General features: G+C 40.7%; 1 protein-coding gene across 2 annotated transcripts in view; it reads left to right on the plus strand.

Annotated features, from left to right (window-relative positions):
* Positions 1-19,434, plus strand: part of EPN3 (epsin 3) — a 131,972-nt gene that overhangs the window by 85,955 nt on the left and 26,583 nt on the right. For both annotated transcript variants that reach the window (XM_073684086.1, XM_073684085.1), the window contains exons 3-5: positions 912-1,024; positions 7,138-7,215; positions 13,935-14,039. In XM_073684086.1, the coding sequence (XP_073540187.1) occupies positions 912-1,024; positions 7,138-7,215; positions 13,935-14,039 (296 nt within the window). The remainder of the gene's footprint in view (positions 1-911; positions 1,025-7,137; positions 7,216-13,934; positions 14,040-19,434) is intronic.

The raw sequence follows: 19,434 nt of genomic DNA on the forward strand, positions 1-19,434 counted from the left end.
TAAAGAATAGTGAAAATACATTAATTTATGAATCATGACATTATTCCTATATAATAAAAAACTATATAGGGGTTTGTTCTATTCTCTGCTAGAGTTTGTAGGCTTTAAGCCCCATGCACTTTAGTTTATCATTAGCTGAACCCGCCAATATTGGCAGGATTGGCTGACAGTCTAATGTGTATTTGGGCCCCCCAACTCTTCCCTGACAGATGATGTCGGAGGAGAGAAGGGTCTGGCATGTCTGATTTTGGACTCATGATCCTTTTGTTCTCCGGAGATAGGCCACTTCCAGAGGACTGACTCTCTCACAGACAATCCATGAGCGCTGAGCCGAGTGCTCTTGTGTGGGGAAGTCGGGAGAAATAGTTGTTGGCTACTTATTGTGTGTGGGGGGCTTTACTCAGTGAGAGCTTTGGTTCAAGTATTGCTTTGCAGTGTATGTCAGAAAAATGACAGGTTAATCAGCCATTATCATGTAGGGAAAGCTGATTCTTTTGTGTTCTTTGAGGGCTAGACAAGGATGAAACTCCTAATGACTAAGGTTAGTGCATATTGATTCACATGACCCAGTCCATCAGCCACGTCAGTAATCTCTGGCTACTGGATGGGAGCCATGAGTACTGCCTCTTACCTGATGGCATCCATGACTCTTCGTTTGATTAGCTTGTCTGCAGCGCTATCACACATACGTAACACTGCAACAATGATGTCATGCCGGGCTGGCTAATCAAAAGAAGAGCCGCAGATGCTGTAAGGTAAGAGGCGGTTCTCATGGCTGCTGTCCAGTGGCCACAGAGTACTGATGTTGCCGATAGACCGGGAATCGATTTGTGCTAACTCTACTAATGAATACTCAGGAATTGCCATTTGAATTAAGATCTATAATGATTGTGTTCTTTTCTCTTTTTTAGCTTCTGTTTCAGCTCTTTCTCCAGAATTAGAACATGCAAGACCTCAGAGTACCGGGGAGGAAGAACTTCAGCTGCAGCTTGCTTTAGCTATGAGTAAAGAAGAATCTGAAAAGGTACAATATAAGCCTGCGCTCTTCAAATATCTGCTGTTATTATGTTATTATTGCGCATTGCTATTAGAAATGGCTATTACATTGTTATTGAAGGAGTTGACTTCACAAATGTCATGAAATAAAAAAAAGCTAAAATTCCTTACTCATTAAAACCCCCGCCACTCGAGCCCCGATGCTCAGGCAACCCCTGATTCAGGCCACTAAACCACGACCAACCTGTTATTTTGGTCAGTGACATCTTCACAATGATCTTATTTCTTCTGGGTGATTAGGCATAAGGGAGAACAAAAACTCACTGTATTGAAGTGGCAGTAGGAAGCCTATCACCAGGTCAAAAGTGATCATTTTTTTCCTCTTATTTTATTCCTATTGCTCTACGGAGTAGTAGATTTTTTATATCCTTCATACAATTCCAGATATATGGGCTTTTAATTTAGTGCATATCCAAAATAGACTTACAAACATATCAGGTCAGTGAGTGGTGGCTTACAAAAAATACCTGTTAAAATGTAAGTTTTACTATATTATTTAAAACTTATATAAATATAAAATTAGAGAAAAAAACAATATTATGGGGAATTACATACACACAATTTTACTTAAGATAAATATTGCATACACTAGAAAGAAAACCAAATAATAGAGGTAACAGTGTTTCTTGTGATGAATATTGTACAAATACCACAACGAAGAAAAAAAAGAATAATTTATGCCCCAAATAGAGTAATATATATTACCATAATGCTATCTCACCCTATATGTCCCTGAAGTGTAGCCCTACCTAGCCACGGAGGTTGACACCCTAAAATAAACACAAATAGCTCCCCTGCTCACCGACGGCTGATCCTAATTGGTCCTACTAATTCCTCGCCTTACTTAATTAATGTAGTTAAAAAAATCTGAATATTCTTATCAGACCAACCATATAGGAACACTTTAATATAAGGGACTCACAGCAAAGTAGTCAAATTCTGAAGGCTCAGTCCAGACCAAACCATATAGGAACACTTCAGTATAAAGGACTTATGATAATTTAGTCAAATGGAACATATGGGCCAAATAGACAGACTTCACTGCAAAATATCCTAATGAAGGATGCAATCATTTATATCACCTACTAAATATAATCAAAAAAGGGACATAGATGCAAAAACAAATAACAAGGAATCCAGATTTGAGTTGCACTTATCTGCATCCCCTGCCATGTATATAGCCTCAACGTGTTTCCCCTCCGTCATATGGTTCTTCAGGAGGCTCCAGAGAAAATTGGTATCAATACATTTTGATACAGGGAAAAAAAAAAAAATATATATATATATATATTTGTACCGTGTTAGACAGTAGATAGAAAAATATTTAGATTTGAGAGTCCTCAGTGGTCGATACCTTTTAATGGCTAACTGAAAAGATGGTAACAGATTGCAAGCTTTCGAGACTACTCAGGCCTCTTCATCAGGCATAGTATAACCCAATATCTAAAGAGTCACATATTTATACACATTAGGACACAGAAATAATGCAATAGATGAGACATGAACCATCCTGGCCACCATGGATGTGGAATCTTTGTACTCTAATATCCCACACCAGGATGGATTAAATGCCTGCAAAATTTTCATGGAAAATATAGGAATTAATGTCGATTCTGTGGTGAAACTTACAAAATTCATCCTCACCCACAATTACTTGAATTTGATAACAACATATAATTACAGGAGACTGGTACAGCGATGGGAAGTAAAACGGCTCCACATTACGCAAATCTTTTCATGGCCAAGCTTTAAAGTGACTTTTTGTCCTCATGTCCCATCAGGCCTCTGGCCTACTATCGTTTCATTGACGATATATTAATCATCTGGATGGGGTTTGAGCAACAGCTGAAAACGTTCCATGAACACTTTAATCAATTTCATCCCACCATCAACTTAATACTCAACTACTCCTATTTTGAAATTAACTTTTTGGACACCATCATCAAGCTACAGAACAATGAAATAGAGACATCCTTGTACCGGAAGCCAATCGACCGTCCAACATACCTTAATGGGACAGTTTCCATCCAAAACACATAAAAAACTCAATTGTCTACTGCCAAACCATCAGATACAATTAGATATGTTCCAACCCTATGGATAGAGACAAATACCTTGGTGGCCTCAGAAAGACCTTTTTGAATCAGGGCTACCATCCAAGAACAATTGAGAACCAGATTACAAGAGCCACCAGAATATCAAGGAATCATCTCCGACATTACAAAACTAAACAAAAAAGCAACCGGGTGCCTCTAGTAGTCACCTACAACCCAAATCTGGAGGTGCTAAGGAGAGCTGCATGGAAACTACAAGCCTTACTACAAAAAGATGCCCGATTACAATTCATATTTCCAGACCCCCACTTCTGTGTTTCAGGCAACCCCCAATTTAAGAAGCATCATTGTCATCTCCACCACCTACAGGTATCTTTCCCTGCAACCAGAAAAAATTAAAAATCTGTCCATTTATAATGACCACAGACAAGATAAAGATCCCCAATTCCCATCAGGACTACAAGATCCCAGGTACTTTCAGCTGCATCACATCTACTGTAGTGTACTTAATTATATGCACCAAATGTCCATCAGGTGGTCTATATGTAGGGAAGACAGGGCAAAAACTTAGGACAAGGATGAATCATCATCGCCACACAATAAAAGAAAAAAAAAATACATCTACCTGTGGCCAAGCATTTTTGTTTACCTGATCACAACATCACAGACATGAAATTATTGGTATTAAAAGGTAACTTCAAATCTCAGAGAGACAGAAAGGTTTGGGAATACAAACTGATGATGACCTTTGACACCTTCAGACCAGGAATGAATGTGTCGCATGGATTTATGTCATTCTACATCAACTAAGGAATGTGGTCCTCAGAACTTTGGGGTCATCATAACAGTCCTTATCTATGAACCAATCCAATATTTACAACCAGAACTGTTTATCTTTCTCCCACAGTAATTGCTCTGCTTAACCTGTCTCATCTATTGCATTATTTCTGTGTCCTAATGTGTATAAATATGTAACTCTTCAGATATTGGGTTATACTATGCCTGAGTGATGAAGAGGCCTGAGTAGTCTCGAAAGCTTGCAATCTGTTACCTTTTAATGGCTAACTGAAAGGATGGTATCAACCACTGAGGACTCTCAAATCTAAATATTTTTCTATCAACACATTGACATCCATGATGTGCTGTGGCCTAGTTGTAGGTCTTTGGAGATATAAATGATTGTATCCTTCATTAGGATATCCTGCGGTTTTGTCTGTCTGCTTGGCCTATATGTCCCATTTGACTAAATTATCGTGATGTGAGTCCTTTATACTGAAATTTTCCTATATGGTTTGGTCTAGATTGATCCTTCAGAAAGTGACTACTTTACTGTGAGTCCCTTATATTGAAGTGTTCCTATATAATAGGACCAATTAGGGTCAGTCATCGGTGAGCGGGGGCGCCATTTGCATTTATTTTAGGGTGCCAACCTCCACGGCTAGGTCGAGTTACATTTCAGTCACATATGGGGTGAGAGAATCTTGTGAGTACCCCCCCTTCCCTAGTAAAGAGCATACAAATTTGCACTAAATAAAAAGGAAGGTGGATGTAATATAGTGAATTTTAGAAAAGAAGAAAACAGAAAATACCTAGGGGAGCAGAAGGAATAAAGTAAGATCAAAATGTAGCCACTTTTGACCTAGTCATTGGTTGTCTTTAAGCTGGTTTGTTTGACAGCCCACAGACTGGGGACATCATGTCAAGCCAACGAGAGTGGTGCTCTATCCTTGGCTTCTTCTGCACACTCTGCCTGTGCTGAATGCTGCTGATGGTGGCTCGTGATGACACTACGTCTTTCCTAAAACGTGTGTGTGAAGACACCTTTGACACCAAGTTGTTACCCACCGGAGCGCATACTGTCAAGATTGTTACTAATTATGTTTTGACCATAGACAGAGAGACGACAACACTTTCTACTTTCCAGGCTATTAAAGTTCAATACTCTACTCAACCTTGTAACTGGGTTCACTGTAAAATCCAAATGATTGCCATTAGCATTTTGTGCCAGGTTTTTGGATCTCATCGGAGTATACTGAACCCGAAATCTCTTTTTGGGGAGTGGGCATAACATATGCTCTTAATAATAACCCAACTAAATCAGTGCAATGCTGAGGAATGCTACAAGAATGTGCACTTGCTAAAATCCTTATTTACTTTATCTCAAGCAGAATACAGTATATGTACCATTATCTGGACACATCTGTAATATTTAAATGCTTGGATTGTACCTACGCAATATATGTATATCCTTTAATGCTTAACAGGTAGATGTAATATAATGAATATAATTATATTATTATAATTATAGCCGTGTAGTCACAATATAATTTGTACAGCATATTATTTAACTTAAATCCTACAATTGCTCAATTCAGTCACCACCCTATGAAGTCATCCTATAGTTGCCCAAGCATCTAAAACCCAATTTTGCTAAATCAGGATTTTTTCTGAATGTCAATTTGATGTATTTTCTTGGACATTCATTGTATTGTCATTTTAGTTTTTATTACGCTTTATTAATAAATTATTATTTGCACAGTTTAGTAAACCCTTCCTGACGTTTACTGTACATGTATGAAGCGGACATCATAGCCATCATTTGCCTATAACGGCAGCATGTGTAACTGAGTTTCACACATTGCTGTTAACCACTTAAATGCCGCTGTCGATCTCAGACTGGGGAGCGTGCCATTCCCAACATCCATTCCCCCACGTGACATGATCGTGGGGTGCCAATGGGTTGCTATGGCAGCTTGGGATCTGCTGAAGACCCCGTAGCTGCCATTACAACACTGTTGAAACTCAACATGTGGATTAGCCATCAAAGGAGACTGGGATTTTTACCATATACTATAATACAATTGTATTGCAGTAGAAAGTATAAGTGATCACATGATCGCAGGCTCAAGTCCTCCTTCAAAAGACAAAAAGAAAAGTAAAATGAAAAAAAAAAAGGTCAAAAATGTTTTGGGGGGGTCACCAAAACACTGCAATAGATGTAATAAGAAGCAATCAACATATTGTATCTATTCCAAAATGGTATGAAAAAAAGGTAAATTGGCACGCAAAAAAACAGGCCCTCACACAGCCCCATCCACGGAAAATTTTTTACAGATCTTGGAAAATGAAAATGGCAAAACAAAAACACTTTTCTTGTAAATTTCCCAATTTTTTCACCACTAAAATAATAAAAAAAATGGGAAAAGTTTGTTATCACCGTATTCATGCTGATGTGTTGAATCATGATGCCAGGTCATTTTTACCACACAATGAATGCTGTAAAAACAAAACCCAAACAGCAAAGGTTTTTTTTTTTTTTTAATTTCATTGCACTTGGATTTTTTTTTATCATTTTTCAGTACATTATAAGGTAACATGAATGGTGCTGTTCAAAAGGACAAACTGGTCCCGCAAAAGTCAAGCCCTCATATGGCTACGTCAATGGAAAAATTAAAAACCTGTGACTTTTGGAAAAAGGTGAGGAAAAAAGAAAAACTCAAAAATGAAAATTAGCTCCTTGGGAAAGGAGTTAAATAATTGATAGAAACGAAAAAATTTACCTTATCATACTATCCATGACATATTTTTAACAAATTGTTAAGTTTTGAAATCATTTCATTTTTGTTCATATGGCCAAAAGCAAAGAATGTATCAGGTCTACTCTACACCACGACTTCAGTCCCCAGTTGCCCAAATCTATAACATCACCGCTGTCCGAGGTACAAATAAACTCTATTATGTGATGAGGCTATCCAGGGCTGAATAAAGGTTGGTGGAGGTCAACGGGCCAAAGTGCCAAACTAGTACTCCGTACAAAGACATGTGGAGCCATGATGGACAGTATGATGCATGCGCCCTGTGCCGCTCCTCCTTTTCGTTGAGTCCTGGCTCAATCTTTACTTTGATATTCAATCTTTATGATCACATACCAAACATTTTGAGTAATTTTAGCCCTTCTTTGTTATATTGCTGTATACCCTGTCTTATTAAATGTTATATTTACTTGATGTTTTCCTTTTGAATAAAGAAAGTTCCTTCAGCCCCCGAAGAAGAAGAAATACAGCTGCAAGCGGCACTGAATCAAAGTAAAGAGGAATATGAAAAGGTATTTAATTTATACAGCCTGTTAGTTGCCTCTGGTCATAACAAGCATTTGCACATACCATAGGCTCTTATCACACATGAACATTATCCTTGACATGTTTTTAACAAACACATGTGGATGACATCAGAGAACCAGATAGTTCATAGGGGCTCTTTTAATTCATTTAGGCAGAATTACAATGTATAAAATGTATAGCATTCCGAGTAAGAAGATTAGATGTAATTGGGCCAGATCATGACCACATTGAGCAGGAGGTGACTGCCACAAAGCTCCTCAAATTTGTCTTGTTTTAAAATATCCATCTTTATTATCATGTATTTGTAAAGTCTCACCTGGTGGGTCCTCAAAGCCCCTTGACTGGATGAGCAGTTCTAGAGCAACATGGATAGGTGGCACTGGTGCAGCAGGACAAACAAGTCGGGGTGCAGTGGATTAGAAGATGTAGTGGAGCTGGAACATGACAACTGCAGTAGCAGAGCTGTAGCAGTTCTGGATTGCTGACGTAGCAGTGCTGTAACAACAATGTAGGCGAGTTGTAGTGCTCGGATGCTGGTATGGCAGAGTTGTAGAAAGGCTGAAATGCAACTCTAACTGGTGGAAGAATGCCAACTACCTGAATACTCTGCTTGTTTCCCGCCATCTAAGCCAGTTTAATTGACTCAAGTAGATGACATTATCAGGATGCATCAGGTTGCTGCGGTAAACTGATGTGCAGAAGTTGAGACAGAATATGGACAATGATACAGCACCTGGCCTGTAACAGTATTTTTACATCCTAAATTGTGTAATGGTTAATTTCTTGAAATATATTTCCAGTGGCCAGACATATCATCGGCTGCTACATAATTCCAAATCCCTTGCATAGATATTGGTTTGAAAGATGAACTTCTGGATATCTGCAGCTGCCACTAGAGGGGGCTTAGGAGCTTAATGCCTACATTATTATTATTGAGTATTATTGACATGAAGCTCTACAGAGCTCTAATAAACATAAAAAGATATGTAAAGAAGTTAATTAAAATGGGATCTTGAACTAGTTTAGAAAAAAAAATTCAATAGTGTAAACTAGAGGTGAGCAAATCAAATTCTTGCTGAAATTTCTGGGAATTTGCTGAATCCAGCTAATTTTAGCAATTTGCGATTCACTTCACTCCAATCGCCCAAAATGTCTGCTGCCACTTAACACATTGCTAAAGACTGCATTAGCCAATGAAGGCTCACACGTCCTTGGGTGCGGCCAGGATGGCTTCCCCATAATGCCTTGCAGCTGTTGCATCACATGGTATAACTCAGCCAAGCAGGTGGGCCTATCATAGCCTGTATAAAGCAGAAGCTTGGAATGTGGGGATTCGGGATAGTGAGAGGAAGCCAAAGCTCACGGCTTAAAGGAGTTGTCTGGTCAAAAGTGATAAGTCTGCAGTCACTCTGTGTGACTGCAGACTTATGAATTCCCCCAGTGCAGGCACTGTGAGCTGCGGGGATTCACCGGTATGAGACCCGGGACCGGAGGCTATGTATACGTTATACATACCCCCGGCCATTCAGCGCCTCCTCGCTTCAGCCCACGCCCCGTGTAGTGACCTGGACGGCCAGTGGACGCGTCTGACCAGAAGGCGCGGCCTCGCTCTATAAAATTGTATGGAGAGTGAGGCCACACCCACTGGCCAGGGTATGTATAACACATACATACCCTCCATTACCGGGTCTCATACCGGCGAATCCCCGCAGCGAACAGAGCATGCGCTGGGGGGATTCATAAGTCTGCAGTCACACAGAGTGACCGCAGACCGGGCAACCCCTTTAAGGGGAATAAACCATAAAATACTGAGCAAATTGTTCAAATAGTGTGTGTGACAGCACAGCAAGCAATGTAGAAGATTAGTGTATGAGGAAATGAGAATAATACAGATATAATTGATAAGGAGGAGCTGTCGCTTGCTTGATCAGTGTGGTTGTGGTGCTACTAAATTTCTATTACAATTTTCTGCATTCATACAGAAGCAAGCAACCAATATTGCTGAAAAAAAAACATTTAACCATGTGACTGCCTCACAAAGGCATAAATAGTACTACTGATGTTTTGCACACTTTTTATATTAGTGTGATTAGACATACAGTTAGGTCAATATATATTTGGACAGACACAACATTTTTCTAACTTTGGTTCTAGACATTACCACAATGAATTTTAAACAAAACAATTCAGATGCAGTTGAAGTTCAGACTTTCAGCTTTCATTTGTGGGTATCCACATTAAAATTGGATGAAGGGTTTAGGAGTTTCAGCTCCTTAACATGTGCCACCCTGTTTTTAAAGGGACCAAAAGTAATTGGACAGATTAAATAATTGTAAATAAAATGTTCGTTTCTAGTACTTGGTTGAAAACCCTTTGTTGGCAATGACTGCCTGAAGTCTTAAACTCATGGACATCACCAGACGCTGTGTTTCCTCCTTTTTGATGCTCTGCCAGGCCTTCACTGCGGTGGTTTTCAGTTGCTGTTTGTTTGTGGGCCTTTCTGTCTGAAGTTTAGTCTTTAACAAGTGAAATGCATGCTTAATTGGGTTGAGATCAGGTGACTGACTTGGCCATTCAAGAATATTCCACTTCTTTGCTTTAATAAACTCCTGGGTTGCTTTGGCTTTATGTTTTGGGTCATTGTCCATCTGTAGTATGAAACGACGACCAATCAGTTTGGCTGCATTTGGCTGGATCTGAGCACACAGTATGGCTCTGAATACATCAGAATTCATTCGGCTGCTTCTGTCCAGTGTCACATCATCAATAAACACTAGTGACCCAGTGCCACTGGCAGCCGTGCATGCCCAAGCCATCACACTGCCTCCGCCGTGTTTTACAGATGATGTGGTATGCTTTGGATCACGAGCTGTACCATGCCTTCGCCATACTTTTCTCTTTCCATCATTCTGGTAGAGGTTGATCTTGGTTTCATCTGTCCAAAGAATGTTCTTCCAGAACTGTGCTGGCTTTTTTAGATGTTTTTAAGCAAAGTCCAGTCTAGCCTTTTTATTCTTGATGCTTATGAGTGGCTTGCACCGTGCAGTAAACCCTCTGTATTTACTTTCATGCAGTCTTCTCTTTATGGTAGATTTGGATATTGATACGCCTACCTCCTGGAGAGTGTTGTTCACTTGGTTGGCTGTTGTGAAGGGGTTTCTCTTCACCATGGAGATTATTCTGTGATCATCCACCACTGTTGTCTTCCGTGGGCACCCAGGTCTTTTTGCATTGATGAGTTCACCAGTGCTTTCTGTCTTTCTCAGGATGTACCAAACTGTAAATTTTGTCACTCCTAATATTGTAGCAATTTCTCGGATGGGTTTTTTCTGTTTTTGCAGCTTAATGATGGCTTGTTTCACCTGCATGGAGAGCTCCTTTGACCGCATGTTTACTTCACAGCAAAACCTTCCAAATGCAAGCACCACACCTCAAATCAACTCCAGGCCTTTTATCTGCTTAATTGAGAATGACATAACGAAGGGATTGCCCACACCTGTCCATGAAATAGCCTCGGAGTCAATTGTCCAATTACTTTTGGTCCCTTTAAAAACAGGGTGGCACATGTTAAGGAGCTGAAACTCCTAAACCCTTCATCCAATTTTAATGTGGATACCCTCAAATGAAAGCTGAAAGTCTGAACTTCAACTGCATCTGAATTGTTTTGCTTAAAATTCATTGTGGTAATGTCTAGAACCAAAATTAGAAAAATGTTGTCTCTGTCCAAATATATATGGACCTAACTGTACATAGACGCTTCATCAATACTGCGGCCTGTTGTCGCTGTTATTTTTTTGTCGTTTACCTAGCATTTCTTAGTCCTATTTAGGAAGTAGGGAATTATGTTTGCATAAATACAAAAGAAAAGTGAAAAAATAACAACATTTAGTTGTGTGACTTGTGCCGCACAAATTGTGCTTGTCACAAACTGCTGATCTTTTGTAAATCCATTTTAGTCAAATTTGATGTACATACATGCAACACCAATTCTGTGACCTGTAGTCACTGATGATTTTTTCGTATACATTATACCTAGTATTTCTTGGCCAGTTGTTTTGGGGAAATGGGAAATTGTGTTTAAAAAAATAAATAAAAAGACATTTAACTGTGTGGCTATCTGTCCCACAAGTGTGCTTGTCTCAAAATTACTAATTCTTTTGCACACACATTTTATAGTCAAACTTAATGTATATAAGCACCATACTAATACTGTTGATGCTGTTGTTTTCTGGGTGTGCCGTGTTCCTAGCATTTCTTGGTCGGTTCTTTTTGGGGAGGGGGAAATTGTAGTTCAAAACAGTGAAAAAAGTTAATTCCAATGTACTAAAAATGTATGGTAAAAGAAAAAGCATCAATGGCATTGGATAGAAAATTGTAAAAAAACATACCACAGGAGCTGGTAATAAGAATATTAGAGCCGCAAGTAGCAGCAGCAGCACCATCACTGTGAAAATTTGTATGTTATGGTTATTTACTGGATTAAATTCCTCTATCAGACCCATGCACAGGATTAGGCTTAAAAGACTTACATTTCTTTAAAATATCTATAGCTTCTGTAATTACTATTTTCTTTTGAGCATCTTATGGACATTGACTGGTGTTTTCCACTAGCTAGCCCCTGTACAGGATTGGGCCCAAAACGGCAATTTGTTTTTTGTTTAAATCCATGGCTTCCATGATTACTATTTTTTTTACCATTATCTTCAGCTTTGATGAAAATTACAATTTTCTGGGTATTAATGTGTATTTCCCGGTATGCCACTGCACAATTTGCAGATGCCTATTGGGTTTGTTACCCATAGTTTGTTACCCTTAGCCATATATGTTGAGGACACCTTGACATTACTGAGGTTATATTTACACACGTGGTCAAAATTGTTGGTACCCCTCATTTAATGAAAGAAAAACCCCACAAGGGTTTTCCTTTCATTAAACGATGGGTACCAACAATTTTGACCACGTGTGTAAATATAACCTCAGTAATGTCAAGGTGTCCTCAACAAAAGTAATAATAAATTAAAAATCTATGAAAATGAACAAATGAAATTCAGACATTGCTCTTCAACCCTGCTTCCACAGAATTTAAAAAAAAATTAAACTCATGAAATAGGCCTGGACAGAAATGATGGTACTCTTAACTTAATATTTTGTTTAACAACCTTTTGAGGCAATCACTGCAATCAAATGATTCCTGTAACTGTCAATGAGACTTCTGCACCTCTCTACAGGTATTTTGGCCCACTCCTCATGAGCAAACTGCTTCAGCTGTCTCGTGTTTGAAGGTTCCCTTTTCCAGACAGCATGTTTCAGCTCTTTCCAAAGATGCTCAATAGGATTTAGGTCAGGGCTCATAGAAGGACACTTTTTTTCAACAATGGTGTTCTCCTTGGTCGTCTCCCATGAAGTCCACTTTGGATCAAACAACGACGGATGGTGCGAACTGACACTGATGTTCCTTGAGCTGGAAGTTCACCTTTAATCTCTTTAGAAGTTATCCTGGGCTCTTTTGTTACCATTCGTATTATCCGTCTCTTTCATTTGTCATCAATTTTCCTTCTGTGGCCACGTCCAGGGAGGTTGGCTACAGTCCCATGGATCTTAAATTTCTGAATAATATGTGCAACTGTAGTTACAGGAACATCAAGCTGCTTGGAGATGGTCTTATAACCTTTACCTTTAACATGCTTTTCTATAATTTTCTTTCTAATCTCCTGAGACAACTCTTTCCTTTGCTTCCTCTGGTCCATGTTGAGTGTGGTACACACCATGTCACCAAACAGCTCAGTGAGTATCTGTAGCCCTATATACAGGCCCACTGACTGATTACAAGATTGTGGACACCTGTGATGCTAATTAGTGGACACAACTTGATTTAACATGTCCCTTTTGTCACATTATTTTCAGGGGTACCATCATTTCTGTCCAGGCCTATTTCATGTTTTTTATTTTTTTTTTAAATTCTGTGGAAGCAGTGTTGAAAAGCAATGTCTGACTTTCATTTGTTCATTTTCATAGATTTTTAATTTATTATTACTTTTCTCAGATTCAAGTTATTTCTGTGACCATTGTGGGTTTTTCTTTCATTAAACGAGGGGTACCAACAATTTTGACCAAGTGTGTATGTTAAAGAGCTTGAAAGGGGACTGGATCAAATCCAACGAGACCTCAGAGTGTCATCATACATATCTATCAGAACTGGAGGCATTGAAGTACTTTAGATTTTGGTGAATTTTCTGTGAATCAAATTTCTTTGAAAAATGTGTCAAAATCGTTGACTTACAGTTACAATTTCAAAAGATTTGCTCATCTCTGTTATAAACCTACATTAAACTACAGAGTTATGTGATGTAATAGTGCCCAAATGTTATTCAGTATTGCAGCTTGCCGTGTTAGTCAGAGCATTACAAAATATACACAGGTAGGTTTATCTAAAAAGGATGCTCCAGTTGCAAACTTTATCATATTTGAATAGATAATAACTGTTTGTGGCTGTAAAAGCCCTATAATTTATTAAAACTTCTATACTTTGTATTGCCTGGAAATCCACTTAGGGTAAGTCCTTGTATGGCCAATTGAAGTGTACCATTAAAATTTTACGATTACATCAAACATAAATACACTAATTTTTGTGAAAATGTCTATTAGTATGCATTAAAAGTTGGTCCATGCTATGTGAATATGACTATGTCCTATCTTTATTTAGGAACAACGGTCTTTACAGGGTGAAATATCATTGATTGGGAAGGCTTTATTGGAGACGAATTTGACAGGGGACAAAGATCAGAAGGAAACTATGAAGAAAAATGAGGTAATGAAACCTGTCTGTAAACTGAATCATATTCACTGTATATTGGGATTTGTGGATGACCTATTATCAGCCTATTATAGTAAATACAGGTAATTCCCATGAAATAACAATTATAGAGTATCTTTGCCAATAGCTCAGCTCCTCTGTTACTCCTACTGAATAATGAATGCATTCACAACTCAGTGTTCTTTTAGTCAAAATGGTATATCCCTACACCAAGGGTCCCCAACCTGTAGCTCATGATCCACAGGTGGCTCGCGGGCCTATGATGTGTGGCTCAAAGACTGTCAGCTTGGTGCATTAGCACCAGGTAGAGCAACCAGTTATGAAGCGAAGGTCTTCAATTGGTGACTTTTGTGAATAGCCCTGCATAGAAGAGAAGATCTGGATGTGCATATATTGGAAGGGGAGATTGGGGAGAGAAGTAAATATTGTAAGCTGGAGAAAGGATGGATGGTACTGATAGTCAGACCAGGTACTTGAAGCTGGATGTAATAGATGTAATAGTGTGGTGAGTGTGCATAATATCATAATACTGAACTGGGTAAAGTAGGAACCCTTCTATCTAAGTACACTGCCTATATGGGAGGTGGACCACGAGGTCTCAGTTTGCGTTTTGTGGGGAACCTTTGTCTATCATCACACCAGTCATAGTCTGTTCCGAGTGTCACAACTCTGTACTCTGTGGAGGAGAGGAGTGGAGGCTAAACGTGGCTCAAGAACATCTCTTAGATTTGAATGTGGGTCTCGGGATAAAAAAAAAGGTTAGGGACCATGGCCCTACACACTCACCATTGATTGGATAATGTCACTTTGTGTAACCAACCAGTAACAGCCAGTTGTTAATTTATTTATATACTGTATTTCTAGGAATAAGGCTAAGTTCTCACGATGCGGTTTTAATGCGTTTTTTTCCGCTGTGGAAACGCATTAAAACCGCTTGGTAATAGGTCTGCCATGTAGAGCAATGATAATCCGCATGTGCTGTGCACATGATGCGGAAATTTCCACTGCGGATTATCATTGCGGCAAAAACCGCAGCACTACCAATTCAGGCGCGATTTTGCGGCAAAATCGCACCCATTGGCATTGAATTACAGCAAACCTGCATGTATACATGCGGATTTGCTGTGTTTCAATGTAAAGCAATAGGCACAAAATCGCGCCGGAATCACGCAGCGGCTGGTACCCGGGTCGGGAGAGGAGACTGCTACTCCTCTCATCCGACCGCTGTTCTGGCTGATAACAGCGAGAGCAGCGTGGATGGGAGAAGCAGCAGCCTGTTCCTCCTAGCCCGCATGCCAGTGCCAGTAAAAAAAAGAATAAAAAGTGAAAATTAAAAAAAAACCTTCATACTCACCTGTCCGGCGGCCCCAGGTGTCCTCCTCAGCGATATTTCCTCTTCGGCGGCTCGCGGTACACTGCAGGGCACAAGCTCGAGCCCCGCAGTGTACTTCCAGGACATGCGGTGACGTCACTGATTACCTGATGGTCACGAGACCATCAGGTGATCAGTGCCAGCAGCAATCAGCTGATGGTTACGTGACCATCAGCTGATTGCTGAAGCCAGTAATCAGCTGATCGGTCTCATGACCGATTAGCTGATGCTTAGCGTGGGAACATTCACAAGAATGTTCCCACGGTCTCTAGCTCACCGGGGCTCATCAGCTGATCTTCAGCCGATGAACCTCAGTGACCCCCTGCAGCACTGTACACTGACAGGGGTGATTTTACACCCCTGTCAGTATACAGTGCTGTATTCTACAGCAGTGACATCAGCGATTTCTGCAGCTGTAGAAATGATCCGGATCGTCGTGGGACAGATGGGATCATGGGCTACGTCATTGACAACGGACAGGTGAGGAATGCTGTTGTTTGTTGTTTTAATTTTTTTTTCAGGAGATGGAGGGCTCCTCGGGGGCGGGTAATAAAAAAATTGTAGAACCATGTGTGCTTTTTATTTCATTAAAATACTTTATTCTGGCCGTTAACAATGCGGTTAGTAATGGCGGCGTCTTATAGACGCCCTCCATTACTAACCTGGGCTTCACGTCAGCCAATACAATTGGCCACTTGTCTGAGCAATGGATACTGCAGACACCTTTCCAGTGCTGCCTGCTGCAGTGTAATCAACTCCCAGATGACTGATGAAGGTCTTACTGACCGAAAAGTCTTGAATCTGGAATTTCTATGAACAATAAAATATTTCAGTCTATGTGAAGAAGCGAGTGCCAAGTCTTTCTTATACTGTTTAAAGGATTGGGGTCCTACTTGTGCACCGAAGTATACCCGGAAGTGCAGTGTTTGTTATCATAATAGCCAATACAAGGCTGACGTGAACCCCAACCCCATTACCCCCTGCCACCACTCCAGGGCAGTGTGGAAGAGCAAGGCTAAGCTCCAGATCTGGGACAGCTGAGGGGTGAAATTAATAGCCGCGGAGGGGGCTAGTATCCACAGCCCCTTCCCTGGCTATTAATATCAGCCCGCAGCTGTCTAGTTTAACCTTTGCTGGCTAGATTTTATAGGGGGACCCCACTTCAATTTTTTTCTGGGGTCCCCCTGTAATCTAGCCAGTGAAGGCTAAACAAACAGCTGTGGGCTGATATTAATAGCCAGGGAACATTTTTGGCTAATGGCCCATTCCGTGGCTACTAGTATCAATCCCCAGTGGTCGGCTTTCCTTCTGCTGGTTATAAAAATGACGTGGGAGCCCACGCCATTTTTTTTTAAAATTTTAGGCTTTGTGCCCATAATTCAGACGTAGCAGCGCTTTGGATGCAAATTTTTGCTGCGTCCAAAACATTTCATTCTATTGAACGCAGGTAAATCTACATGTGTTCACTGAACTATGCGTATTTACCGCATTAAATACATTCTAATGCTCAAATTTCTGTTGTGGAGACTAGCGACTCCGCAAGACAATTTGACATGCTGCGGTCCTGAAAGACGTGCCGTATGTCAGTGTCCATGGGTGATCTGCAGCCTCTGGTGCATGGATAGTGGTCGTGGGATTTCTACAGATCACATACACTATACTGTAACATCTGGACGCTGCGGGTTTGACGCTGTATATACACGCAGCGTCAAACCTGCAGTGGCTCCTGATCGTGGCCACATACCCAAACTCACCCGCAGCATGTCAATTTTTGTAGTGGACACGCTAGTCTCCGCTGCAGATTTTGACCGATTGAAGTGTCATTATATGCAGTGGATTCACATGTACTGACAACGAAAGTGTGGCATTAGAACACCGTGTTTTGGACGCTGCATAAATACATTGTGTCTAAAGCGCTGCTGAGTGCAGATCGGGGGGGCGTAGCGGCTAACGAACCAGCTGTGAGATGTCATTTAATGGCCAGGGAAATGTTTGCCTAGTGGCACCTTCCCAGGCTAAAAAAACAGCTCACAGCAGTTGCATAAATTACATGAATAGAAATGCTAATGAAGATTGGGTGAATGGGACTAGCTGACACCCGGCTCTTTTGCTTGGTTATGTCAAGGTGTCAATCAGACCTTTTCATGACCAAACAAAGTAAAGAAACACAGACACAGTGTAAACACTTTATTTGAAATACAACAGACACATTCAATGTCCCACCAACTTTATTTAGCTCCAAAAATCATTCATTGATGCTCAAAAACGCTTAAAAAATGCTTAAAAAAGGCATGTAAAAATGCGTCAAAAATGCATGTAAATCCGAGTGCGTTTTTTTCTGCCAGGAATAGCAGTCCCATAGGTATAAGAAGAGCTGCTCCTGAACCTTTCTATCCAAAAAGAATTTATCCGGAGAGATAACAGGTTGTCTTCAAAGGTGTTGCCTCATCTTATTAAATGGGTAAAATTGTAAAATGCTTGTAAAAACAAGCAACTTTGCAATTTGTCTCTTAATCAAAATCCTCTCCGTTCATAAAAATAGAGGAATTTTTATTTTCATGGTTTAGTGTTCTTTGACTAAGTCGCCCGCCACCTCTCTTAGGCAAGGAGCACAGAGTTTACACGCTCTTTGCTGTAGTTGCTGCTTTGCAGCTTACCGGATTGCTGGATCCAGGCAGATTCAGTGCCCCTACTCTCGAAGTAATCCTGCCTCTGTTCGCAACATCGGAGGAGTGCACAGTACAGACTAGTGGTGCAACTAAGCCACTGGTCCGAACTGTCAATAATGACAGTACCATCACCTGGCAAGCAGGAAGCTGGGAGGCAGAGGAGCGGTACACTCCTGAAAATACATCTTAAGACTAGTGTTGAGCCACCCCCGTAGTGTTCGAGTTCGGCTCGGTTCGTCGAACACCCATGTGTTCGCCGAACTGTTCGTCGAACACCTTCGAACACCGTTAAAACCAATGGCAGGCAAACAAAAACACATAGAAACACATAGAAAACACCTTCAAAGGTGTCCAAAAGCTGACAAACTACTCAGAAGACATAACTAACACATGGAAAAGTGACAAGTACATATAGTCATGCGAAAATAAAAGAGGTGGAGGAGTAAAAGGAGGGGGAGACACAGATATAGGCATGTCATGCCCTTCTAAAATCCAAAAAGTGAGAAGCCGACACGGCCAGTCCGCTCCTGCCCGTGCCACCTCCATGTCGCCGGGTTTGTGCCAGAGCCGCGGTGAACCCTGATGGCCAGCCCCCCTCTCCCAATACTGGTGCCTGTCTGCTGGTGGGTCGAGCAAGCCCCCCTGTGGTCGAGGCAGCTCTAAGCTTTTTAATTTAAATTGTCTCTCTAATTTGAATGAATACACTTTAAATCCATTTACAAGGATCTATTGGAGGGCAAGTGTTATGTTCTGCTACCAAAGCTAAGGAAAGAGAGGAGATCTGTCCCTACTATAAGACTCAGCTGAATCCCTACGATGTAACAGGGAACCTGATCCTGCGATCAGACCTGCTAAAGTCCTAATCTAGTCTGTACGGAGACCTATAGATTTGGGGAGGGAATCCCTACAAGTACTAAGGACTGGGAGGAATATGGGACACCTCCTAACAGAAATAGCAGCAGAAAGACGAACAAACAAAATAGATAGAACCTAGAGGTCCGTAGACCAAGCAAACTAACAGAGTTAGATACAGAGCACAGGCTAGCTAGAAAGTAGATATACAATGAAGTCCAGCAAAGCCAGAAGGGCGGAGCAGGATTAAATAGGCCAACAAGGTCAAGTGACCAGCAAAGGAAAAAAAACCTAACAGCAAGGTTCTAACAGTACCCCCCCTTCTAAGAGGATCCTCCGGATCCCCTAGGACCAGGCTTATCAGGAAATCTCCTGTGAAACGCTCTGATAAGTCTGGACGCGGAAACATCATCTGACCTCACCCAAGAGTTATCCTCGGGTCCGAAACCTTTCCAGGCCACAAGATACTGCAAACTACCTCTATACCGTCTAGAGT

The sequence above is a fragment of the Phyllobates terribilis genome, unplaced genomic scaffold (genome assembly GCF_046119375.1).
Source record: "Phyllobates terribilis strain yellow unplaced genomic scaffold, ASM4611937v1 Scaffold_5__5_contigs__length_657084704, whole genome shotgun sequence".
NCBI classification, from domain to species: Eukaryota; Metazoa; Chordata; class Amphibia; order Anura; family Dendrobatidae; genus Phyllobates; species Phyllobates terribilis.